Source organism: Saimiri boliviensis, chromosome 11 (genome assembly GCF_048565385.1).
Source record: "Saimiri boliviensis isolate mSaiBol1 chromosome 11, mSaiBol1.pri, whole genome shotgun sequence".
Lineage (NCBI taxonomy): Eukaryota > Metazoa > Chordata > Mammalia > Primates > Cebidae > Saimiri > Saimiri boliviensis.
The window spans coordinates 33,783,268-33,810,398 of NC_133459.1; the positions used below are offsets into that span (position 1 = coordinate 33,783,268).

The 27,131-nt window shown below is 43.4% G+C and overlaps 1 protein-coding gene and 1 pseudogene across 10 annotated transcripts in view; both read left to right on the plus strand.

Annotated features, from left to right (window-relative positions):
* The first annotated feature begins 6,147 nt into the window (after positions 1–6,147).
* LOC101053573 (replication protein A 14 kDa subunit-like) lies at positions 6,148–6,971 on the plus strand (annotated as a pseudogene).
* Positions 6,972–15,518: 8,547 nt separating this feature from the next.
* The window catches only part of ZMYM1 (zinc finger MYM-type containing 1), a 37,714-nt gene continuing 26,101 nt past the window's right edge, over positions 15,519–27,131 (plus strand). For 2 of the 10 annotated variants that reach the window (XM_039474528.2, XM_039474530.2), the window contains exons 1-3: positions 15,519–15,603; positions 19,707–19,792; positions 25,098–25,267. In XM_039474528.2, coding sequence (XP_039330462.1) covers positions 25,172–25,267 — 96 coding nt within the window. In that variant the 5' untranslated portion in view covers positions 15,519–15,603; positions 19,707–19,792; positions 25,098–25,171. The other 8 variants (XM_074380490.1, XM_074380492.1, XM_010348095.3 and 5 more) reach the window with 6 other exon arrangements.

A 27,131-nucleotide genomic window follows, 5' to 3' on the forward strand; every position in this document is an offset into this window, starting at 1 on the left:
GGCCAGAAGACTTTTTAATTACAGTTTCAGTTTCCTCACTCGTTATTGGTCTGTTAAGATTTTCTATTGCTTCCTCATATAATCTTGGCAGGTTGTATTTGTCCAGGAATTTAATCTTCTCAAGTTTGTTGGCATACAGTTGTTCATGATAGTCTCTTATGGTCCTTTGTGTTCCTGTGATATCAGTTACAGTGTCTTCGTTTTCATCTGTCATTTTATTTATTTGGGTCTTTTCTCTTTTTTGCTTGTTAGTCTAGCTAAAGGTTTGTTGATTATTTTCAAAAAACCAACTCTTGATTTCACTGACCTTTTGAAATTTTTTTTAGTCTTTATGTTTTTCTTTCTGCTCTGAGCTTCATTATTTCCTCCCTTCTATCAGTTTTAGGTTTAGTGTTTTTTTTGTTGTTGTTTTTCTAGTTTTTTGAGGTGCATGGTTAGGTAGTTTATTAGAAATAGTTCTTCTTGGCCAGGCATGGTGACTCACACCTGTAATCACAGCTCTCTGGGAGGCCAAGGAGGGTAGATCTCTCTCTCTCTCTCTCTCTCTCTCTCTCTCTCTCTCTCTCTCTCTCTCTTTTTCTTTTCTGAGATGGAGTCTTGCTCTGTCACCAGGTTGGAGTGCAGTGGCATGATCTCGGCTCACTGCAACCTCCACCTCCTGGGTTCAAGTGATTCTCCTGCCTCAGCCTCCCGAGTAGCTGGGACTACAGGCATGCACCACCACACCCACCTAAATTTTTTTATTTTTAATAGAGACAGATTTTACCAAGTTGGCCAGGATAGTTGGCCATCTCCTGATCTCCTGATCCACCTGCCTTGGCCTCCCAAAGTGCTGGGATTACAGGTGTGAGCCACTGTGCCCGGCCAGAGGGTAGATCTCTTGAGGCCAGGAGTTCAAGACCAGCCTGGTCAACATAGTGAAACTCCGTCTCCACTAAAAATACAAAAAATCAGCCAGGTGTGGTGGCACATGCCTGTATCCCAGCTACTCAGGGAGCTGAGGCATGAGAATTGCTGGTGAAGGTTGCTGAGATTGTGTCATTGCACTTCAGCCTGGGTGACAGAGCAAGACTCTGTCTTAAAAAAAAAAAAAAAAAAAAAGAGAGAGAGAGAGAGGGGGAGAGAGAAAGAAATATCTTTTTTAGCCAGGCATGGTGACACATGCCTGTAGTCGCAACTACTCAGGCGGCTGAGGCAGGCAGATTGCTTGAGTGAAGGAGCTACAGGCTTCAGTGAGCTATGATCACAGCACTTCACTGTAGCCTAGGTGATAAAGTGAAACAAGAAAAAGAAAAAAGAAAGAGAGAGAAAGAAAGAAAGAAAGAAAGAAAGAAAGAAAGAAAGAAAGAAAGAAAGAAAGAAAGAAAGAAAGAAAGAGAAAGAAAGAAAAAGGAAAGGGGAAAGAAGGAAAAAAGGAAGGAAGGGCACGGTTGCTCACGCCTGTCATTCTAGCACTTTGGGAGGCCAAAGCAGACAAATTACGAGGTCAGGAGCTTGAGACCATCCTTGCTAACACGGTGAAACCCTGCCTCTAATAAAAATACAAAAAATTAGGTGGGCTTGGTGGCACACACCTGTAGTCCCAGTTACTTGGGAGGCTGAGGCAGGAGAATCACTTGAACCCAGGAGGTGGAGGTTGCTGTAAGCCAAGACCACACCATTGCACTCCAGCCTGAACAACAGAGGGAGACTCTGCCTCAAAAAAAAAAAAAAAAAAAAAAAAAAAAAAAAAAAAAAAAAAAATCCACTTTATTTTTTTTTTTTGATTTTTTTTTTTTTTTTTTTTTTTTTGAGACAGAGTTTCGCTCTTGTTAACCCAGGCTGGAGTGCAATGGCACGATCTTGGCTCACCGCAACCTCCGCCTCCTGGGTTCAGGCAATTCTCCTGCCTCAGCCTCCTGAGTAGCTGGGATTACAGGCACACGCCACCATGCCCAGCTAATTTTTTGTATTTTTAGTAGAGACGGGGTTTCATCATGTTGACCAGGCTGGTCTCGATCTCTTGACCTCGTGATCCACCCACCTCGGCCTCCCAAAGTGCTGGGATTACAGGCTTGAGCCACCGTGCCCAGCCAAAAATCCACTTTAATTTCTTCATTGACCAATTGGTTATTCAGGATCATCTTGTTTACCTTCCACATATGTGTACAATTTCTGAAATTTTTCTTATTGTTGATTTTATAGCATGTTGTAGTCTAAAAAGATACGTGCTATGATCTGTCTTCTTAAATTTGCTAAGATTTGTGTAGTGGCCTAATATATGGTCTATCCTGGATAATGTTCAGTTGAGAAGAATGTATATTCTGTAGTTGTTGGATGGAATGTTCTATAAATGTCTATTAAGTCATTTGGTCTATGGTGTAGCTAAAGTCTGATGTTTCTTTGTTGGTTTTCTAGCTAAATGATCTGTCCATTGTTGAGGGTGGGGTGTTGAGGTCCCCTACTATTATTGTACGCAGTCTATCTCTCTCTTTAGCTCTAGTAATATTTGTTTTACATATTTGGGTGCTCTGGTGTTGGGCACATATAACTAATAATTGTTATATCCTCCTGCTAAATTGATCCCTTTGTCATACACACTAACTTGTCTCTTTTTACAGTTTTTGACTTAAGGTCTATTTTATTTGATATAAGTGTGGCTACTCCTGCTTACTTTCAGTTTCTGTTTGCATAGAATATCTTTTTCCATTCTTTAACTTTGCTTCTGTTTGTCTTTAATGATGAGGTGAGTCTCTTGCAGGCAGCAATATGTTGGGTCTTGTTTTTTTGCTTGTTTGTTTTGAGTCAGTTTCACTCTTGTTGCCCAGGCTGGAGTGCAATGGCATGATCTCTTCTCATTGCAACCTCCACCTCCTAGGTTTAAGCGATTCTCCTGTCTTACTTCCACTCACATAAAGGGAGCCCCAGATTGGTTTATAGATGGCAGCACAACAAAAAACCCTCCCCTCCAAGCAGGATATGCCATTACTGAGGGATATCATGATGATACCCACTCTCTCCCACCTAGAAGAGTTGTAGAGGTTTCCCCCATGCCTTTGGGCACATCTTGCCAATAAGCAGAATTAGTTACCCTAATGAGAGCACCAACCCTAGCAAAAAACACACAAGTTAATATATACACCAATTCTAAATATGCCTATAACATCACCCATTCCAATATCCAAGTTTGGAGCAAGCAGGGCTATCTCATAGCTAAGGAAAATACTATCATTAATAGAAAACCAATCCATTATCTACTAAAGGCAGCTTTACTTCCAGGAAAGGTTTTACTTATCCATTGCAAAGATATCAATCAGATAAAAACTACATTTCTTTAGGCAATTGTGAGATTGCCTATTGGGAAAACCATGCCTCAACTAATCACCCAATTTCCCAGTCCCTATTTCCCCTCATACAACATATTCCTTCCTTTTATCCAGAACACCAAATACAACAACTTATCATGGCGGAGGCACAATTCAAACTCCCTTACTGGCCCATACAAAACAAATTAGTCCTACCTGACCCTGAAAAACCAACTTTTTTTATGGGATATTCACAACCTCTTCCTCACCAGCCATTGCCCTCTACAACATTTCTTAAGTTTCCATGTACCCATAACCCCAGATATAAAGGAACAGTTAAAAGTCATTTCCCATCAATGCTCTATTTGCCAGAAAGCTTCCCCTAACTCTAACACTACACCCCCTTCTTTCCCAACCCATCAAGCCAGGGAACACCTTCCAGGACAGGACTGATAAATTGATTTTACCCATATTCCCCTAGTAAAAAAGGTTTGATTTCTTTTTTTTTTTTTTTTTTTTTTTTTTTTCTGAGATGCAGTCTTGCTCTGCCGCCCAGGCTGGAGTGTAATAGCACAATCTCAGCTCACTGCAACCTCCACCTTCTGGGTTCAAGCGATTCTCCTGCCTCAGCCTCCCAAGTCACTGGGATTACAGGCACCTGCCACCATGGTCAGCTAAGTTTTGTATTTTTTAGTTGAGACGGGGTTTCACCATATTGGTCAGGCTGGTCTTGAACTCCTGACCTCAGGTGATCGACCCATCTCAGCCTCCCAAAGTGCTGGAATTACAGGTGTGAACCATGTGCCTGCCCTTGATTTCATTTAGTTCTAGTTGATACCTTTTTGGGATGGGTTGAGGCTTTTCTGACAACCAACAAACCAGCTTCTACTGTCACCTCCAAATTAATAATAGAAATCATCCCCAGGTTCTGCGTGCCTCCTTCTTTTCAATCTGATAGTAGTCCTGAATTCATTTCTCAAATTACTCAAACACTTGCACAAGTCCTACAAATCACCTGGAAGCTACACATCCCATAATCAACCTCAATCTTCAGGAAAAGTTGAAAAAATGAATGACATTCCAAAAAAACACCCTCACCAGGTACTCACTACAGACACATAGTGAGTATCCTATGTGTCTCACACCTGTAATCCCAACACTCTGGGAGGCCAAGGCAGGTGGATTATCTGAGGTCAGTAGTTTGAGACCAGCCTGGCCAAGATGACGAAACCCTGTCTCTACTAAAAATACAAGAAATGCCAGGCACGGTGGCTGATGCCTGTAATCCCAACATTTTAGGAGGTCAAGGCAGGCAGATCACCTGAAATCAGGAGTTTGAGACCAGCCTGATCAATATGGAGAAACCCATCTCTACTAAAAATACAAAATTAGCTGGGCACAGTGGTTCATGCCTGTAATCCGAGCACTTTGGGAGGCCGAAGCAGGCAGATCACCTCAGGTTGGGAGTTTGAGACCAGCCTGACCAACATGGAGAAACCCCGTCTCTACTAAAAATGCAAAATTAGCCAGGTGTGGTGGTGCATGCCTGTAATCCCGGGTACTCAGGAGGCTGAGGCAGGAGAATCACTTGAACATGGGAGGCAGAGGTTGCAATGAGCCAAGATCGTGCTATTGCACTCCAGCCTGGGCAACAAGAGTGAAACGCCATCTCAAATAAATAAATAAATAAAAATACAAAATTAGCCGGGCATGGTGGCACATGCCTGTAATCCCAGCTACTCTGGAGGCTGAGGCAGGAGAATCGCTTGAACCCAGGAGGCAGAGGTGGCAGTGGGCCGAAATTGCTCCATTGCACTCCAGCCTGGGCAACAAGAGTGAAACTGTCTCAAAAAAATAAAAATACAAATAAATGTAAAAATAAAAATACAAAAAATTAGCAGCGTCGTAGTGGGCACCTGTAACCCCAGCTACTCAGGAGGCCGCGAGGGGAGAATTGAACCTGGGAAGCGCAAGTCGCAGTAAGCCAAAATCGCGCCATTGCACTCCAGTCTGGGCAACAAGAGTGAAACTACCTCTCTTAAAAAACAAAAACAACAACAACAAAAAGACTGGGTTATACTTTTACCTTTGGCCCTTCTAAAAATTCTCGTGCTCCCACATAAACCTTTAATGCTCAGCCCCTTTGAACTCACATATAGGAGACCACTTGCCTTTTTTGTTGCACCTCAAGGTCAGGTCCACCTCACCCAACTCCTCCTGTTTCCCCTCTTCTGTATACCATCCTCTGTTTCATTTTGGAAATATGTTGACAAATACCTGCCACAGCCTGTCGATGACTCCCCTAATCCCTTCCTAGAGCCAGAAGACTGGGTTCTGGTAGAAGATCCCAGTCTTCTAAACCGGGCGCGGTGGCTCACGCCTGTAATCCCAGCACTTTGGGAGGCCGAGGCGGGTGGATCACGAGGTCAAGAGATCGAGACCATCCTGGTCAATATGGTGAAACCCCGTCTCTACTAAAAATACAAAAAATTAGCTGGGCATGGTGGCGCGTGCCTGTAATCCCAGCTACTCAGGAGGCGGAGGCAGGAGAATCGCCTGAACCCAGGAGGCGGAGGTTGCTGTGAGCCGAGATCGCGCCATTGCACTCCAGCCTGGGTAACAAGAGCGAGACTCCGTCTCAAAAAAAAAAAAAAAAAAAAAAAAAAAAGATCCCAGTCTTAACCCCAATTCCCTGCTCACTCCTAAATGGAAGGGACCTGACCAGATCATCCTTACTACATCCATGGGAGCAAAATTTCAGAGACTCCCCGACTGGTTTCATTATACTTCTCTCAAGAAAACAGACTTCCCGAGTTTCAGTCATCTGTGGGTTTCCCACTCACCACAGTCTTGGACCATAATCATGGTGGACATGATGAAGTTGCCCAGTTCGCACATCCATGCCAGCATGCTAGCTCAGTTCATCAACAAGCCTGTCAGCTTCATAGAGAAACTGGAAAAGATTCATCCTACTGGAAAAATATTTATTCTTTCAGATGGAGAAGGAAAAAAATGGAAGCACCAAGTTGATGGAACCCCTTGATGAAGAAATCTCTGGAACTGGCTGGGCATGGTGGCTCATGCCTATAATCCAAGCACTTTGGAGGCCAAGGCAGGTGGATCACCTGAGGTCGGGAGTTCAAGACCAGCCCAACCAACATGGTGAAACCCCGTCTTTAAAAAAAAAAAGAAGGCCCGGCACGGTGCCTCAAGCCTGTAATCCCAGCACTTTGGGAGGCCGAGGTGGGTGGATCACAAAGTCAAGAGATCGAGATCATCCTGGTCAACATGGTGAAACCCCGTCTCTACTAAAATTACAAAAAATTAGCTGGGCATGGTGGGGTGTGCCTATAATCCCAGCTACTGGGGAGGCTGAGGCAGGAGAATTGCCTGAACCCAGGAGGCAGAGGTTGCGGCAGTGAGCCGAGATCGCGCCATTGCACTCCAGCCTGGGTAACAAGAGCAAAACTCTGTCTCAAAAAAAAAAAAAAAAAAAAGAAATATCTAGATATCTAGAATTATGGAAGTGGTTGGAAAAGTAACCACAAGGCCACCATCATGTGTGCATCTTATGTCCAGTTTAAAGAAAACAATCAACCTTTTAATCTTGGATTTTACAATGACACTGTGAAAATTATACATGAGTTCCCTCAGTTTTAGCCTCTAGGGATTGTGCAACATGATTGATCTTGATGGATTTTCATATAATTGCAAATGAGCTATGTTAAAGACTATTAAAGGAGGTCCCTCTTTTTGGGGGGAGAGATTTCTGTGCTTTCTCACATTTAATTTGCTCTTTTTAAGATATTCCAACCTACAGTTTTTCATGGAACTGACATATCGACAGTTCTCACCTAAGTCCTTTTATAAAGAATTGCTACTCCAGTCAGATTAGACGCAAGAATAAAGAATAAAGCAGTTGTCTGAGTTTACATTTCTATTTTATTGATAAAAACTAAAGTGGAAAAAAAGACTTCCCTTCACCACATACCCAAACAACCAAATCTAAAACCCCTTTAGCCTTCTCTTATGCTCTTGTGTCTCCACAGGATACACTTCCCTTTGCCTCACCCAAATCCCAGAGGGAAAAGAAGAGAAATACACATAAATCCCTTATGTCTCTTTCTCTCCCAAACTTTCATTGCTTCCTAACCAACCTTGTTACAGACCTTTATTGGTACCCATACAAAACTCCCACTATACATCCTGATCAGCTCCTTACCAGGACTTTACTCCCATTCAAATAACTTTTTTTCTCCTTTTGCTTGTTTCTTTCAATATAACTTTCCTAATCACATCAACCTCTTGGGTACAACCACTCCTCACTGCTCTCAAACTAGAACACTCTATAAGCCTTACATGGTCCCTCTTGCTGCAAGCTAACTCTTCTTTTGCTCTGGAATGCTGGATGTGCTTATTGCTGTCTTCCTCAGCTTGCACAGTCCTTCCTACACCCTTTCATAACCCTTTAACAGGAAACATTAATCTATAAACTCCAAAAAAAGGAGCTTCCTTTTTTTAAGAGAGCTGATACCCTGGTCAGTGATTACGTATTCCACTTCTAGGGCCAATCAAGCTAACAAATTATTTCTTTTTTCTTTTTCTTTTCTTTTTTTTTTTTTTTTTTTTTTTTTTGAGACAAAGTCTCGCTCCGTCGCTGGGAGCCAGGCTGGAATGCAGCGGCGAGACCTCGGCTCACTGCAACCTCCGCCTCCCGGGTTCACACAGTTCTCCTGCCTCAGCCTCCCGAGTAGCTGCGACTACAGGCACGTGCCACCGCGCCTAGCTAATTTTTCTATTTTTAGTAGAGATGGGGTTTCACCATGTTGACCAGGATAGTCTCGATCTCTTTTTTTTTTTTTTTTGAGATTTTTTGAGACGGAGTTTCACTCTTGTTACCCAGGCTGGAGTGCAATGGCGCGATCTCGGCTCACCGCAACCTCCGCCTCCTGGGTTCAGGCAATTCTCCTGCCTCAGCCTCCCTAGTAGCTGGTACTACAGGCGTGCGCCACCATACCCAGCTAATTTTTGTGTGTTTAGTAGAGACGGGGTTTCACCATGTTGACCAGGATGGTCTTGATCTCTTGACCTCGTGATCCACCCGCCTCGGCCTCCCAAAGTGCTGGGATTACAGGCTTGAGCCACCGCACCCGGCACAAATGATTTCAAACTTATTGCCGCTCCCACAACACCTCAAACCCCAAAGCCCTCTCACTGAAGGACCCAAAACTAAACCCACCCTATCTTTTACAACAAGCCTCACTTTGCTTTTCAGCCTCCGAGGGAAATTTCCCTATAGGGTCCTTAACACCTAACCAATGCAACCGCACTATCATTGTTAAACACCCTCTGACATCAAACTGAGTTGACTACCAAGTATCACCTGAAGCAAATGGAGCATTTCTGTAACCAATTTGTTTTACAGCCTCTCTCTCAACCAATGCCTCCAGCCTAACGTGTCCGTTCCCTAGTGCCCAACTTTTTCCATGGCCCAATAACAATGGTGCAACATCCAATCACATTAAATGTGTAATAAAAAATGTCTTCCCATACCTCTACTATAGTAGGTGTCTCCCTGGCCTCCTCCTTGTCCACCTGGACTAATGAACCACAGGAAAGAAAAAAATCCCATCTTTAATTCACTGGTTTTCTTTCCATATATCCACCTGTATTTATGACAAAGACTTGTTCTTTTTGTGCGGCACCTACACATGTCTTTGTCTCCCCACCAACTGGACCAGAACCTGTACCCTGGTTTATCTTTCTCCTTCCATTGGACTAGTTCTTCCTAATCGACCTTTGCCCATTCCATCCATTCAATATGTTAGAAGGAGGGCCATCCAAGTCATTCCTTTGATGGCCGCCTTAGGTATAACCTCCAGACTTGGATTGGGAGCAGGCAGATTGGCCACTTCCTTGTTTTTCTTTCTTTCTTCCTTTTTTTTTTTTTTTTTTTTTTTAATAAAGATGGGGTTTCACCATGATGACCAGGCTGGTCTTGAACTCCTGACCTCAGGTGATCCACCCACCTCGGCCTCCCACAGTGCTAGGATTATAGGCGTGACATACTTTAAAGCTCTTTCAACAGAACTTGGGGTTCATTAGAAGATATAACCCAAAGCCTTACAAGAGTCCAAGACCAGCTAGACTGCTTGGCTGGAGTAGTCCTCCAAAATAGATGGGGATTAGAACTTATAACGGCTGAAAAGGGGGGCCTCTGCCTCTCATTGGGTAAGGAACGCTGCTTCTATCTCAACCAGTCAGACCTAGTAAGAGATGCTGCTGAAAAACATAAAGAAAGGGCTGAAAAGCTAAGGGAATACCAAAACAACCAAATAGATTATCTGGGAACAAAATCATAACATGGGTCATCCCATTCCTGGGCCCTTTCCCAATAATAAGCCTAGGACTAATGTTCTTACCCTGCCTTATTAACCTTTTTAAAAGATTTTTCACTGACAGTATCATGGCCATCTCACAGAAAACTACCCAGGAACATCTACAGATGGCGTTACTCCTATAGTCGATGTAAGACCAAAGAACTCCCTGCACCCCCATGAGCAGAAAGTAGCCAAAAAGAACACACTGTCCCGGCCGGGCGCGGTGGCTCAAGCCTGTAATCCCAGCACTTTGGGAGGCCGAGGCGGGTGGATCACAAGGTCAAGAGATCGAGACCATCCTGGTCAACATGGTGAAACCCCGTCTCTACTAAAAATACAAAAAAAAAAAAAAAAAAAGTAGCTGGGCATGGTGGCGCGTGCCTGTAATCCCAGCTACTCAGGAGGCTGAGGCAGGAGAATTGCCTGAACCCAGGAGGCGGAGGTTGCGGTGAGCCGAGATCGTGCCATTGCACTCCAGCCTGGGTAACAAGAGCGAAACTCCGTCTCAAAAAAAAAAAAAAAAAAAAAAAAAAAAAAAAAAAAAAGAACACACTGTCCCTCACCCTTTTTTAACTATAGGGACTAAATTGACAGAGCAGGAGCATCACCATCTTGGACAAACACCACCATTGTAAGTTCTCCTTGATTAAAAACCACCTAAATCCAGCTCAAAAACATCAGCCTAGTGGCTAATGCCAGCATGACCAGAAACTTTCCAACCCTGAGATAAACCCCCACTCCAACCAGGAACATGCCAACCCTGAGATAACCTCCCCTCTGACCAGAGACATTCCAACTCTGCAATAAATCTCTCCCTTACACAGAAATATTCTGAGCCTGCAATAAGCTCTCCCACCCCAAACCCTTAAATACCCTTAGTTTGCAAGAGAGAAGGATCCTGACCAAAACTGGCCAGAAGCCCTTCTCAGGCTTATTCTCCAAAATAAAACTGTCTTTGACTGTTGGGCCACTTTTCCTGTTTATTTCCTCTTTTGTTAACTCTTACAATTATATCCTAAACAAGGGGTGGATTATTCATGCCTCCCCTTTGTAGACCATATACTTCCTGACCATCTATAAACTGTTATGGTGTTGGTGGTAGTGTAGCAGTGAGGACAACCAGAGGACACTCTGGTCACCGTCTTAGTTTTGGTGGGTTTTAGTTGGCTTCTTTACTGCAAACTATTTTATCAGCAAGGCCTTTATGACCTGTATTTTGTGCTGACCTCCTATTTCATCCTGTGGTTTAAAATGCTTTAACCATCTGGGAATGCAGCCCAGAGCTAGGTAAAATTCAGCCTAATTTTACCTAGCTCCTATTCAAGACGGAGTCGCTTTGGTTCACACATCTCTGACACTTGGATCCTCTTTCTTTCTAGTCCCACCAAGAAAACTGAGGTAAAGCTTCTGGAAAGTTTAGTTCTGGCAGGTTTTGATTTTTACTTAATAAAACCTGTTTCTCTTCCCTTGGGAGTTCTCTAGGGGCTAAATTGAAAGATGGACAGCCTTCATAATTTAGTGATAGATTGCTAACTTCTGGGCTTTTGACCAGCAACCATCCAACACAAAGATTGCAAATAGGCAGCCTGTGGACTAGATTTAGCCCATTGTCACTTTTTAACTACCAGATACTCTAAAATGTTTAATTTGTTTCTAACTTTTTTTTTTAAATCAGGCAATTTCACATGAAAATATGGACTTCTAGTTTTTTTTTTTTTTTTTTTTTTTTTTTTGAGACGGAGTTTCGCTCTTGTTACCCAGGCTGGAGTGCAATGGCGCGATCTCGGCTCACTGCAACCTCCGCCTCCTGGGTTCAGGCAACTCTCCTGCCTCAGCCTCCTGAGTAGCTGGGATTACAGGCATGCGCCACCATGCCCAGCTAATTTTTTGTATTTTTAGTAGCGATGGGGTTTCACCTTGTTGATCGAGATGGTCTCGATCTCTTGACCTCGTGATCCACCCGCCTCAGCCTCCCAAAGTGCTGGGATTACAGGCTTGAGCCACCGCGCCCGGCTTGGACTTCTGGTTTCTTTTGAAAACTGGAAGTTTGGGCAACAGTGGGCCCTGCATTTCTGAATGGCGGTGATCAGAGCTGAGTAGTAAGTATCCTTTCAGTGGAGCATGTGATCTTCCATGTACTGCTGTCCCAAGCACTCCCCACTCTTAAACCCAATCTAATGATTCTATTCGCTGTTACAGTCTTGGCTCCTACAGGCTCCTGGTGTCACAATATTAACAACTTCTTTCAGGTGCTACATTTGAGGTTGAGGAAATGCCTTTAGGCTCCAACTTATTAGTTAAGGCATCATTATCATATAATCAAGGGTAATTTTTTGTATGTTACACAGAAAAAAAATGTTAATTGAAAAAATAAAGAGATATGAAAAATCTCTTTTTTTGAGACATATGATATATATCCTATATATCAAATGAACAGGCCAGGCACTGTGGCTCATGCCTGTAATCCTAGCACTTTGGAAGGCCAAGGTGGATGGATCACTTGAAGTCAGGAGTTCCAAACCAGCCTGGCTAACATGGCGAAACCCCATCTCTACTAAAAATACAAAATTAGCCGGGTGTGGTGGCACATGCTGGTAGTCCCAACTACTCAGAAGGCTGAGGCAGAAGAATCACTTGAATCTGGGAGGCGGATGTTGCAGTGAGTCACCAAGATCATGCCATTGCACTCGAGCCTGGGTGATAAGAGCAAAACTCCAACTCAAAAAAAAAGAAAAGAAGAAGAATCAGCTGGGCGTGGTAGCTCATGCCTGTAATTCAAGCACTTTGGAGGCTGAGGTTGGGAGTTCAAGACCAGCCTGACCAACTTGGTGAAACCCCATCTTTTTTTTTTTTTTTTTTTTTTGAGACAGAGTTTCACTCTTGTTACCCAGGCTGGAGTGCAATGGCGCGATCTCGGCTCACCGCAACCTCCACCTCCTGGGTTCAGGCAATTCTCCTGCCTCAGCCTCCTGAGTAGCTGAGATCACAAGCACGCGCCACCATGCCCAGCTAATTTTTTGTGTTTTTAGTAGACATGGGGTTTCACCATGTTGACCAGGATGGTCTCGATCTCTTGACCTCGTGATCCACCCGCCTCGGCCTCCCAAAGTGCTGGGATTACAGGCTTGAGCCACTGCGCCCGGCCGGTGAAACCCCATCTAAAAAAAAAAAAAAAAACAAAAACAAAAACGGAGGGGGCCGGGCACAGTGGCTCATGCATATAATCCTAGCACTTTGGGAGGCCCAGGTGGGTGGATCACCTGAGGTCAGGAGTTCAAGACCAGTCTGGCCATCATGGTGAAACTCCATCTTTATTTAAAAAAAAAAAAAAAAAAAAAAAAAAGGCCTGGCGTGGTGGCTCACGCCTGTAATCCAACCACTTTGGAGGCCAAGGCTGGTGGATCACCTGAGGTCGGGAGTTCAAGACCAGCCTGACCAACATGGTGAAACCCCGTCTTTAAAAAAAAAGAAGAAGAAAGAAGAATCAAGCTTCCTATCTCCCAGAGCTCTCCTACTATTCCTTAGGACTTAACCTTTCAGCCAGTATAAACTATTGAGACTTCAGAGCAAGAAAGACACATGCAACTTGTGACCTACATCTACTGCTTGAAATATTGGGCCAAATTTTCATATCTATCAGTGGGGGTGGTTGGAATGTCACATCTCAAAATTATCACATATCCTTATAATTTGTTGTGATATCATGAATCCTACCATTTTTTCAACGACCAAGGAAGTTAGTAATGATGATGAAACCACCTTTCCAAAATTATGACGGAGACCATGACTAACCTCATGGACTCCATCTTGCTTCTTAACCTTCAAGCTGTCCTTGTTCCTTCCTGGGCATAGGCTGAACTAACTTTGGGAGGAATTTAGTTTATAGTTTAAAACAAAGATGATAACAGCCCTTTCCCAAAACAAACCTTATTCTAGCCTGGGGACTAGACTGCCTTAACAGGAGTAACAAATTAGCCACAAGATTAGAAATAATGGTTTAGGAGTCACGCAGCTGGAGGCCAAGATTCTGACTCTCCCTAAACTGCTTATAAGATCAGTGCTTGAGATATTTTGCAGACTCCTCTTGATGGATCAGCTGGTACCACCCAGATCGATAAACTGGCTCACCTGATCTTACGGCCCCCACCAGGAAACTAACTCAGTGCAAGAGAACAGCTTCAACTTCCCATTATTTCATCTCCTACCTAACCAATCAGCACTCCTGGTTCACTGGCTTCCCCCCACCCACCAGTTGTCCTTAACTCTGATTCCCAAATGCTCAAGGAGACTAATTTGAATAATAATAAAACTCCAGTTTCCTGCACAGCTGGCTCAGTGTGAATTAATCTTTCTCCATTACAATTCCCCTGTCTTGATAAATGGGCTCTGTTTAGGTGGTGGGCAAGGTGAACCCACTGGGCAGTTGCAATGACATCACTTGCCTTTGCAAGCCCACTGAACCAGTACTCATTTCTGGGTTCTAATCTAATCCCAGTCACTGATTTGCTGTGTAACTTAGGGCAAATTGCCTTTATCGCCTTGTCCTCAGCTTTTTCTTTGGTAAGAAGGGAGCATCAGAGGAGAGATCATTTCAGTGAGGTCCTTTCTAATCCTAACAGTCTAAATAGATTATTATAAATATTAGAAGGTAATAATAAGTGTTGGAGAAATTAACTTCAGTTAGTCGTATAGTATTTCAAATTACCAAAGGGTTTGTATTAGATTTGAGGCTAACTCCAAAGGATATTTAAGGACCATAGCAGCAAGGATCAAGAGACCCTTTTCCTCTGGACCTCACCATCACAAGGGCGTCAAATTTGGATATTTGAGAATATCTCCTTTAAAAATAATTGTCAGATATGATTATAATAAGTTCATCATTCAACCTTATATATATATTTTTAGAATCCTCTTATGCCTTTAGGAATAACACAATTAGTTGATCCTATACTTTTGTAAGTGGTGAAAGTCATGTTAAAAACATTCAAAATGTACCCTTTTTTGACATGCAGTTTGGGTTTTATTTTATTATTATTTTTGGGTTTTATTTTATTTATTATTATTTTTTGAGACAGAGTCTCCCACTGTCACCCAGTGAGCGATTTCCGCTCACTGCAACTTCTGCCTTCTGGCTTCAAGTGATTCTCCTGCTTCAGCCTTCCGAGTGGCTGAGATTACAGGCGCCCGCCACCATGTCCGGCTAATTTTTGTATTTTTAGTGGAGACAGAGTTTTACCATGTTGGTCAGGATGGTCTTGAACTCCTGACCTCAAGCAATCCACCCGCCTCGGCCTTCCAAAGTGCTGGGATTACAGATGTGAGCCACTGCGCCTGGCCTGGGGTCATTTTAATTTTAATGTACTAATATACTTCCTCTAATGAAAGAAATCTGAACTCCCTACCTCTGAGGATAATTTCATTTTACTGGGAATTTACTCTGTACCTGGCACTTTACTAACATTGCCTGCCTAATTTTTTCTTTTCTTGAGTCCAGCTTCTGCAGAAGCCTGCCTAATCTTTACAAACCTATGATGCAGCCACTACAATTATCCCCAACTTCTATAATTTGAGATTTATAGAAGTTGTCAAATCGCTTACTAGCACGCAGCTAATGAGTGGTAGAGCCATCTCTCAAATCCAGGAAATGTAACCGCCCTGCTTGAGCTCTGAGACAAGGGTCCCACTTTGGCTACCAGCCAGCGATGACCTCAAGGATAAAGATCCCAAGCGGACAGAAGGACTCGTCCCCTCCCCCTCTCCCATCCTTTTTATCCCACGGTCGCCCTTCCCAGCGCAGGAACTTGGGACCATGCTGGGCCGGCGTCCCTGCGCATGCCCAGCCGCAAAGCACGACGGGAGAGGGGCGGGGCTGGCAGGGCCGTTTTGCTTCGAGGATCGTTTGAGAAGCCTTAGGCGGCGGGTGTCTCTGGAAGAAATTAGTAAGCTTCCTCATGGGACTCTGGTTTCGGTCTTTACTCCTGCGGCTTATTCGAAAGGGGCAGGGTTTCTGCTGTCGGTCGGAGGCGGGGATGACGCGCTGGGTCGGGGTGTTAGAGACGGAGCCTTGAGTGCAGATTCCGCCAGATGGGGGTCGGGAACTCCGGGCCGGGCCCAGACCTGAATTGTGTTTGTCGCCGCCTTTAACCGTGCCCGCAGAGTTTCGGGGGTTACTGCTCCCCACTTGCAGCGATTCTTGCCGCCTCCTGCTTCCGCGTAGTAACTGGGCTTTCAGACTTTGGGTCTCCCTCCGCAGCCTCCGTTTCAAAAGTCCTCATCACACCTGTAGCTCTACTTCATTGAGCAGTGCTTTTAGGTGCAGTGGCTCACGCCTGTAATCCCAGCTACTCGGTAGGCTGAGGTCGGAGAATCGCTTGAACCCGGGAGGCAGAGGTTGCATTTAGCCGAGATCGCGCCACTGCATTCCACCCTGGGCGACAGAGCGAGACCCCGTCTCAAACAAACAAACAAACAAAAGAATGAAATGTTTGCTGACCCCCAAAAGCACGGTTTGGACGGTGATGATTCACAAGATTAATTTTAAGGTATTTAGTGTCAGGGACCTTCCTGACATGACCCAAGTCTACTTTTCCAGCTTTCCAGTTCCTTCTACTAACACTCTTTAACAATAGTCCCATTCCTTCTAGTTCCCATGTATTTGTTCTTTTTCGTTTTTATTATTATTATTTTTTTTGTGTGTGTGTGTGTGTGACGGAGTTTCGCTCTTGTTACCCAGGCTGGAGTGCAATGGCACGATCTCGGCTCACTGCAACCTCCGCCTCCTGGGTTCAGGCAATTCTCCTGCCTCAGCCTCCTGAGTAGCTGGGATTATAGGCATGCGCCACCATGCCCAGCTAATTTTTTGTATTTTTAGTAGAGACGGGGTTTCACCATATTGACCAGGATGGTCTCGATCTCTTGACCTCGTGATCCACCTCCCAAAGTGCTGGGATTACAGGCTTGAGCCACCGTGCCCGGCCTATTATTTTTTTTTTTAGACAGGGTCTCGCTCCCCTCGCCGGTGCTCACAGCTATGCCCAGCTAATTTTTGTGTTTTTTGTAGAGACAGGTAATCTCCATGTTGCCTAGGCTGGTCTCGAACTCCTAAACTGAAGCAATCCACCCGTTTCGGCCTCTCAAAGTGCTGGGATTACAGGCGTGAGCTACCGTGCCCCGCTATTTGTGCTTTTGTACATGCTGTCTCTATACCAGGAATATCCCCCATTATTGGTTGGTAGACACTTTAAAATCCAGCTCAAATTTCACCTCCCAGAAGACTGACCATCTTCTCTTTTCTCGTTTCTGCTCTATACCTTGTATATACTTACTGGGTGGGAAATCCTACTCATCTCTATAACCCCGGTTTTAAGGCACTTTGTGAACGATGGCTCCTGATTGCCTGTAGAATTAACCACGGACGTTATAGTTTGGTTTGAAAAACATAGAGGCTTCTGCCTCCAGCCTTCTTATCAGGCTAATAAAAGACCTTGCAGAACTCAATTGAATAAAATCTTTTTTTTTTTTTTTTTTTTTTTGAGACAGAGTCTCACTCTGTCACCAAGGCTGGAGTGCAGTGGTTTGATCTGGGCTCACTGCAACCTCTGCCTCCCAGGTTCAAGTGATTCTCCTGCCTCAGCCTCCAGAATAGCTGGAATTAAAGGCACCCGCCACCGTGCCCGGCTAATTTTTTTGTATTTTTAGAAGAGGTGGATTTCACTATGTTAGTCAGGCTGGTCTCAAACTCCTGACCTTAGGTAATACACCCGCCTCAGCCTCCCAAAGTGCTAGGATTAAAGATGTGAGCCACTGCACCTGGCCAGAATTGATTTTTGAATATCTTGCTAAGCTTAGTAATTTGGAGATTCTTTTGAATTTTTTATGTGCACAATCATATTATCTATAAATAACAATTTCATTTATTTTCAAAGTTTGTCTTATTTTTTCTTGCTTTATTTATCTGACTAGAATTTCTACAGTGTTGAAGATAAGTGTTAAGAAAGGAAATTCTAAAATGCAGATCTTGTAGTCTATGATTCTGTGGAATTCACTTATTCTAGTAGTTTCTTTTGCAGGGGTGGGGTGAGGGACATTCCTTAAGAGTTTTCTATATGCAGTCATGTTGTCTACAAAAAAAAAAAAAACGGTTTTCTTCTTCCTTTCCAATTTTTTTTGTTTTTAAACGGAGTCTTGCACTGTCACCCAGGCTGGAGTGCAGTGGTGCAGTCTCAACCCACTGCACCCTCCATCTCCTGGGTTCATGCAGTTCTCCTGCCTCAGCCTCCAAAGTAGCTGGGATTACAGGCGTGCACCACCACGCCCAGCTAATTTTTGTATTTTTTAGTAGAGATGGGGTTTTACCATGTTGGCCAGGCTGGTCTCAAACTCCTGACCTCAAGTAATCTGCTTGCCTCAGACTTCCAAAGTACTGGGATTACAAGTGTGAGCCACAATGCCTGGCCTCCTTTCCGACTTTTTTTTTTTTTTTTTTTTTGAGACGGAGTTTCGCTCTTGTTACCCAGGCTGGAGTGCAATGGCGCCATCTCGGCTCACCGCAACCTCCACCTCCTGGGTTCAGGCAATTCTCCTGCCTCAGCCTCCTGAGTAGCTGGGATTACAGGCACGCGCCACCATGCCCAGGTAATTTTTTATATTTTTAGTAGAGACAGGGTTTCACCATGTTGATCAGGATGGTCTCGATCTTTTGACCTCGTGATCCACCCGCCTCAGCCTCCCAAAGTGCTGGGATTACAGGCTTGAGCCACCGCACCCGGCCTCCTTTCCAACTTTTATGCTAAATTCCCATCTACTATTTTACTTTAGCTTAAAGAATTTCCTTTAGAATTTCTACAGTGTTTTCATTTATCTGAAAATGTCTTTATTTTGGTCTTAATGTTGAAGGATATCTTTACTGAATACAGAATTTTATGAAGAGTTTTCCCCAGCACTTTAAAGATACTACATTGGCTCTGGCTTTCATTGTTTCTTTTCTTCTTTTTTTGAGATAGGGTCTCACTGTGTCCCTCTGGGCAGGAGTGCAGTGGCATGATCACGACTTATTGTAGCCTCACTCTCCCGGGCTTAAGCAGTCCTAGCACCTCAGCCTCCTGAGTAGCTGGGACTGCAGGTGCACACCATCACAACCCAGCTAATTTTTTTTTTTTTGAGATCAGGGTCTCACTGTGCTGCTGGGGGCTGGCCTCAAACTCCTGGGCTTAAGCAGTCGTCTGTCCTCTGCCTCCCAACATGCTCTAATTACAAGTGTGAATCATCACATCCAGCCTTCTTACTGCATTTAAATTCTTCTTTTTGGTTTTCACCAGTGTGACTATGATATGCTACTTGTGTTTTTCTTTATATTTGTCTTATTTGTGATTCACAGAGCTTGAATTCATGTGGTTTAATGTTTTTCTTCAGTTTGGGGAAATTGTCCCAAAAAATTGTGCATATTTTATTTATTTATTTTTTCAAGACAGTGTCTCAGTCTGTCACCCAGGCTGGTGTGCAGTGGTGCAGTCATAGCTCACTGTAACCTGGAACTCCTGGGCTCAAGTGATCCTCCAGCCTCAGTCTCCCAGCTAACCTTTACTACAGGCATCCACCACCATACCCAGCTAATTTTTGTAACTTCTTTGTAGAGATGAGGGTCGAACTGTGTCACCCAGCCTGGTCTCAAACTCCGGGGCTCAAGTGATCCTCCTGCCTCAGCCTCCCAAAGTCCTGGGATTATAGGTGTGAGCCACCTTGCCTGGTATTTTCTTTCAAATACTGTTTATTTTGCAATGTCTATTTTCTCTCATTCTAGAACTGAATAAAAGATCCCACATGACACCTTATTCTAGATTCTTACTCTAGAACTGAATAGGAATCCCACATGGCACATTATTTCTATTTTCCATCCTCTTATCTCTGTGCATAAGTCTACCTTCTAGCCTGTGTTCTTCATTAATTTGATACTCACCTGTTGAAGTCTTAATTTCCTCACTGTGTTTTGCAATTCTAGATTTTCCATTTAACTCTTTTTTTTTTATTTTTTAATGGATTCCAGGTCACTACAGAACTTCTCCATCTTCTCTGCTGTTTTCTGAAACATAACCAAGTCCTTGCCTGACAAGAACAATATCTGAGCCACCTGTGGGTTTGTTTCTATTGCCATTTTTTTTCCAGTCAGTTTTGGCATTTTAAAAATTACTTTTGGTCCATAAATTATTACTAGATTCTGGACATGTTGGATGAACATTATTAGCATCTGGATGTACTTCCTTCAGAGCAGGGTAAGGTTGCCATTAGGCAGGTGGACAGTAGTAGCAAATGACATTGATCCTGTTGAGGGTTGATTATAGGCCTTGTTAGGGCTGGTATATTTTAGTTTGTCCTTTCTTCTTGGAAGTGGTCTCTTTTTCTCCTGGGGCACAGCCATTACTCCTAGGGCAATGCCCTCCATGAATTTCAACCGGAAATCTAGGTCTTTACCGAAACCCCTTTATCTTGCTAGTCTTAAATTTCAACTCTCAGCTCTGCATAGCTGCTATAATCTCTTATCAGCTCTTTGACTTTAACTGCTGTTTTCTGTTAAGTTTTTGAAGTCTCACTCTGGAAATGTGCAGTTTAGGAGTCAGCCAATGACGTGGAGGAGGGGAGATTTGTATGCATATTATTCCTCTGTGGTTACCTCCTCTCCCAAATTGTGCCTCTTGAGTTCCAGCTACTTTAGAACCCAGTATTTCTAACTCTGTCTCCTGGCTGTTTTCTGCTTGGGTTTCTACTACTCTGTCCTGGAAAGGGCCCTTACCAGTAAAGCCTTTTAAATTTTGTAATTGATTCCAGTGAAAGGATTTAGTATGCTAAAGGATACTGTGTTATGCCTGGATGTATCTGGTTTTTGTTTACTTTTGTTTTGGAGACAGAGTCTCCTTCTGTAGCCCAGGCTGGAGTGCAGTGCCGCTATCTTGGCTCACTGCAACCTCTGCCTCCTGGGTTCAAGTCGTTCTCCTGCTTTGGCCTCCTGAGTAGCTGGGATTACACCTGGCTTGGTTTTTGTTTTTTGTTTTCTTGTTTTTTTAATACAGTTACTGTCCCTAGTTAATTTTTGTATTTTTAGTAAAGATGTGATTTCAACATGTTGGCTAGGCTGGTCTCGAACTCCTGACCTCATGATCCACCCACCTCAGCCTCCCAAAAGTGCTGGGATTACAGGCATGAGCCACCACACCCAGCCTCCGTTCTTTTTCTGTTTGTGTGATGACACTTTGAAGGGGTTGCGAGATGCCAAAGCTCATAAGTGCTTTGTTTTATTTTATTTTGTTTTGTCCAAATAGCACTAATTGTACCTCATGTAAACCTCATTGGCCATGATACTGCCACTGCACAAAACTTTGTTTTTTTGTTTGTTTGCTTTTTGGTTTTTTGTTTTTTGTTTGTTTGTTTATTTATTTTTGAGACAGAGTCTTGCCTTGTCACCCAGGCTGGAGTGCAATGGCACAATCTTGGCTCACTGCAGCCTCCAGCTCCTGGGTTCAAGCAATTCTCCTGCCTCAGCCTCCTGAGTAGCTGCGCTTATAGGCACCCACCACCACACCCAACTAATTTTTTGTATCTTTAGTAGAGAAGGGGTTTCACCATGTTGGCCAGGCTAGTCTCATCCACCTCAGCCTCCCAAATGCTGGGATTACAGGTGTGAACCACTGTGCCTGGCCCTCGATGCTTCGTTTTTAATTGATGTTTAGACTTGCATGGCATATTTACTTTTAGGTGAAGGGAATCGACCTAATGACAGATAGTTAATTTTTAGTGATTTTTGCTTTGCTGCTTGTGTATAATGCTCAAATGGGCTGGACAGAGACTATGAACTATTTATCGCACTTGCACTCAGGCCTTTTTTAACTTCCTGCATTGGGATAGGAACTTTCAACAAAAGCTGAATTAAGGATAGAAATGAGGGAAAGTGGTTGAGCCCCAATCCCCAAAATAAAAAATAGTGGCATAATTATTTAGGTCTTTTATGTACTCACCCAGAATAAAAACATAGTCCTGGAATTACTTCTGCAAGAGGTTTTTTGTTTTTTTTCTTTTTTGGATCCCATTATTCTAAGTGATCCTGTAAGAACTTCAACTTCTCCACATTCGTGTTAGTTATTGTCTGCCCTCCAAAATAATTAGTTATAAGCCCTCCCCTCTTCTTTTTTTCTTTCTTTTTTTTTTGAGACGAGTGTCACTCTGCTGCTAGGCTGGAGTACAGGGGCTTAATCTTGGCTCACTGCACCTCTTCCTCCTGGGTTCAAGCGATTCTCCTGCTTCGGCCTCCATAGTAATTGGGACTACAGGCATGTGCCACCACACCCAGCTAATTTTTGTATTTTTAGTAGGGTTGGGGTTTCACCATGTTGGCCAGGATGGTCTCAATCTCTTGACCTCGTGATCCACCTGCCTCAGCCCCTCAAAGTGCTGGGATTACAGGCATGAGCCACCGCACCTGACTTATAAGGCCCTTTTTTAAGAGTAGATGTTTGTCTTGGAGTTGATCAAAGACGGGGGGTCTAGGAGACAGGAAGCAAAGCACTCTGAAGCCAAGCTAGGGTAGCAGGAAGGAAAAGAGTTCCAAAGGATTTAGAATCAGAGGTGACACAGCTACTAGAAAAGTGGAAAGTAGGCCTCAGTCAAGGAAAAAGAAGAACACAAGGAACCATTCTGTGTTTGAAAAAGAGATCTTGCTCTCGTAGTTCCTCAAAAATTGTAAAATGGAATTTTTATAAAGCCTGAATGCAAAACAGTTTTGTATATTGTGAGTTTGGATTTTAGCTGCCTGTTGACCGAAAAGCAATCTATTGATTTGGGTAGTAAGGTGAAGCAGTCATGATGTATGATGGGAAAATAGACTTAAGACTTACGTAAAAGGTAGATTGATCTAATTTCACGATTAGATTTAGGGAGAAGAGTTCCAGGTTAATCCTAGATCTCTGGCATGGGAAGTTAGGTATATGACACTGCCATTTACAAAGAAAGGGAATATCTGTAAAGCAGGTTTGTGGGGGTAATAAAAGAATATCGTTTTACTGAGGCAAGAGGATTGCTTGAGACCAGAGTTCAAACCCCTTGAGTTTGAGGGACCTGTGGGGATTCAACATTCAAGTGGAGATATTTAATAGAAAATTGGGTATATGGGCCAAAGCTTAGGAATGTAGGGGAAGAGCAGCCCATAGGTGATAGTTGAATCTGAGGCTGTGATCATAGGCCAGGCACAGTGGTTCACACCTGTCATTCCAGCACTTTGGGAGGCTGAGATGAGAGGCTCACTTGAGCCCAGGAGATCGCGATCAGCTTGGACAACATGGTGAGGCGCCTTCTCTGCGAAAAAAAGAAATTAGGTGGGCATGGTGGCATATGCCTGTGGTCCCAGCTACTCAGGAGACTAAGGTAGGGTAATTGCTTCATCCCAGAATGGCGAGGCTTCAGTGAACGGATATAATACCACTGCCTGGATGACAGAGTGAGACCTTGTCTCAAAAAAAAAAGACTTGGTTTTTTGTTTGTTTGTGACAGTCTCTGTTGCCCAGGCTGGAGTGCAGTGGTGCAATCTCAGCTCACTGCAACCTTCGCCTCATGAGTTCAAGTGATTCTCTTGTCTCAACCTTCTGAGTAGCTGGGATCACAGGCACACACCACCACACCTGGCTAATTTTTTTGCGTTTTAGTAGAGACAGGGTTTTGCCCTGTTGGCCAGGCTGGTCTCAAACTCCTGACCGCAGGTCATCTACCAGCTTGGACTCCCAAAGTGCTGGGGTTACAGGCATGAGCTACTGCACCTGCCCAACAGGTTCTTTTTTTTTTTTTTTTTTTTTTTTTTTTTTGAGACAGTCTTGTTCTGTTGCCCAGGCTGGAGTGCAGTGGCGTCATCTCAGCCCACTGCAACCTCTGCCTCCCAGGTTCAAGCAATTCTCCTCTCACACCCTACTAAGTAGCTGGGATTACAGGCTTGTGCCACCACTCCTGGCTAATTTTTTGTGTTTTTAGTAGAAACAGGGTTTCAGCATGTTGATCAGGCTGATCTTCGAACCTCAGGTGATCCACCCACCTCCGCCTCCCAAAGTTGTGGGATTACAACCATGAGCCATTATTGTGCCTGGCCAACTTGGTTATTTTTTTAAAAGCCAGGAGTTCAAGAACATAGAGCAGGTGAGAGGAGTACTGAGGAATTGTGCTTTTGAGGAACAAACATTTTAAAAGCAGGTAAAATAAGTATATGTGAAAAAGACTGGTAAAAAGGTAAAATGAGAAATAGGAGACCTTAGAGCAAGAAAAATCAAAGGAATTTCAAGAATGAGGAAAGGGGAGATGCAAAGGGGTGGTCAGAGAGAGGGCAGATAGCTTTAGATTCTAGAATGTTTTTATTTATTTATTTTTTTTTTTCTGAGACGGAGTTTCGCTCTTGTTACCCAGGCTGGAGTGCAATGGCGCGATCTCAGCTCACCGCAACCTCCGCCTCCTGGGTTCAGGCAATTCTCCTGCCTCAGCCTCCTGAGTAGCTGGGATTACAGGCACGCGCCACCATGCCCAGCTAATTTTTTTTATTTTTAGTAGAGACGGGGTTTCACTATGTTGACCGAGATGATCTCGATCTCTTGACCTCGTGATCCACCCGCCTCGGCCTCCCAAAGTGCTGGGATTACAGGCTTGAGCCACCGCGCCCAGCCTCTAGAATGTTTTTAAATGCTTATGTCCTGGAACCAATAGGAGGGGAAGAGGAATTGAAGAAACAAATGAGAAGGATAACTGGAGGTCAGGGAGGGGTAGTGAGTACAGATTGAGTTAACCTCAGATAGAAAGCTTTACATTTTCTTTCTGTTTGTTGAGACACAGTCTCACTCTGTCACCCAGGCTGCAGTGCAGTTCACTCTATTCACTGCAACCTCCATCTCCCAGGTTCAAGTGATTCTCGTGCCTTGGCCTCCTGAGTAGCTGGAATTACAGGCATTCATCACCATGCCCAGCTAATTTTTATATTTTTAGTAAAGATGGGTTTTTGCCATGTTGGCCTGGCTGGTCTCAAACTCCTGACCTCAAGTGATCCACCCGCCTTGGCCTCACAAAGTGCTGGGATTATAGGTGTGAGCAAGCACCCCCCAGCTGAAAGCTTTACATTTTCTACTATTGAAAAGTTAAAAATGAACTCGTAAGTTTTGGTGGTTTTGTGCTGCATTCAGGGGCTTCGGGGAACAGAAATGGAGACATTTCCAGAAGAAAGCACAGAGTTGGTAGTAGCTACCAGAGAAGAGTAGAGCAAAACTGTATTAAAAAATGGATGAAAGGAAAGAAGCCAGTGTTTTTACAGTGAAGGAACCTTATTTCAGACTATCTAAAGACCCTTTTGTGGTTCTAGAAAATTACCATATTTAGAAGGACTAATTTTAAAATCAAACTCTTTATCAATATTTTATTTTAGGAATCTGGAAACTGTTCTTCAGGAAGAAATCCTTTAGTTTGGAACTGGAGGATTCCTTTGCATCAGATACTGAAATGAAAGAACCATTGTTAGATGGTGAATGTGACAAGGCAGAGGCATCACAGCTGGGGCTGCTAGATGAAATTAAGACAGAACCCGACAATGTTCAAGTAAATATTTTCCCTTATTTCCATTATTTCTAGAGCAGCGTTTAACTATAAATTTTAGTTACAAAAGGAGCTGAAATTATTAATTGAAAAACTCAAATCCTTATCTCCTCCAAAGCAGTTAATTAAATAATACAAAGTATACGGTGTTAAGTGCCATTACAAGTATATGAAAGAAAATGATTTCAGCAAAGAATGGACTGTTTGGAATTGGGTTTTTGTGTGAGTAAAAGGTTTATTTAGGGTGTTATGGGCCTAGCTAAGGTTAACACTTTTTTTCAATAGAGTACTTCCAGAGAAAGCTAACACATTTTTATTTTTGTTTTTCTTAACTTGAAACAATACAAATTACATTTTTTTAATCTAAATTAATTTTATATGTAAATTTTAAAAAACTTTTTTAGACATATCACTTACTAAATAAGCTATGAAGAATGAACTGACTTGAACTGTGAATATAGTTTAAGCAGAGAAAACATTCCTTAGAATGTTTGTATATATGGCTGGGCACAGTGGCTCTCACCTATAATCCCAGAACTTTGAGAGGCCAAGGCGGGAGGATCACTTGAACCCAGGAATTAGAGACCAACCGGATGACAAGACCCTGTCTCTATAAAAAAATACAAAAATTGGCCAGGCACGGTGGCTCATACCTGTAATCCCAGCACTTTGGGAGGCCAAGGCTGGTGGATCACGAGGTCATGAGTTCAAGACCAGCCTGTCCAAAATGGTGAGACCTCATCTCTACTAAAAATAAAAAATTAGCCAGGTGTGGTGGCAGTCATCTGTAATCCCAGCTACTCTGGAGGCTGAGGCACAGAATTGCTTGAACCTGAGAGGCAGAGGTTGCAGTGAGCTGAGATGATGCCACCGCACTCCAGCCTGAGTGACAGAGCAAGACTCTGTCTCAAAAAAAAAAAAAAATTAGCCAGGCATAGTGGCACATGACTGTAGCTACATGGGAGGCTAAGGCGGGAGGATCGCTTGAGCCCAGAAATTCAAGGAAGCAGTGAGCTATCATCATGCCATTGCACTGCAGCCTGGGTGACAAAGCGAGACCCTGTCTCTTAAAAAGAAAAAAGAATGTTTCTGTATGAACAACCAGCTGAAATTTCTAATGAAAGAAAAAGTAGATCACTAAAAAGAATAATTTATTTGTAGAAGTCTATTTAGAAATAGCCTAAAGTAGATTAATATTAAATAAGGGTATGCTTACCATTGAGTTGACTTACCATTGAGTTTACTGGGGAACATTACTCATCTAAGAACTATCTCTTGCCTCTTCATTCCATGGACATTCAGGCATAGATCCAAGTTTAGATATGGTAGCTATGAAATTGCTTGCAGCTCTGAAAAAACTGTCTCTTGTAAGAATCATTCTGCCCAATAAACAATTTCTAGGTTTAAGGTCTTTATGAAGACAATTAGCTATTAATTATTAGAACAAGCAGGGAAGGCCAGGTACAGTGGCTTATGCCTGTAATCCCAGCACTTTGGGAGGCCAAGACAGGCTTATCACTTGAGGCCAGTTCAAGACCACGGGCAATATGGTGAAACTTCATCTCTACTAAATATTCAAAAATTATCCAGGCATGGTGGCATGCCCCTATAGTCCCAGCTACTTGGGAGGCTGAGGCACGAGAATCACTTGAACCTGAAAGTAGGAGGTTGTAGTGAGCTGAGATTGCGTCACTACACTCCTGGGTGACAGTGAGATCTAGTCTCAAAAAAAAAGCAAAACAGGAGTGAAAATAGTTGCAATTCAATATGTCTGCTTACTATTGGTAGTGAGTTCAGGGATTTTGTTGACAAAGATTCTGACATCATACCAGGATACCGTAGAAAACCGTTTATTAGGTGATTGGTG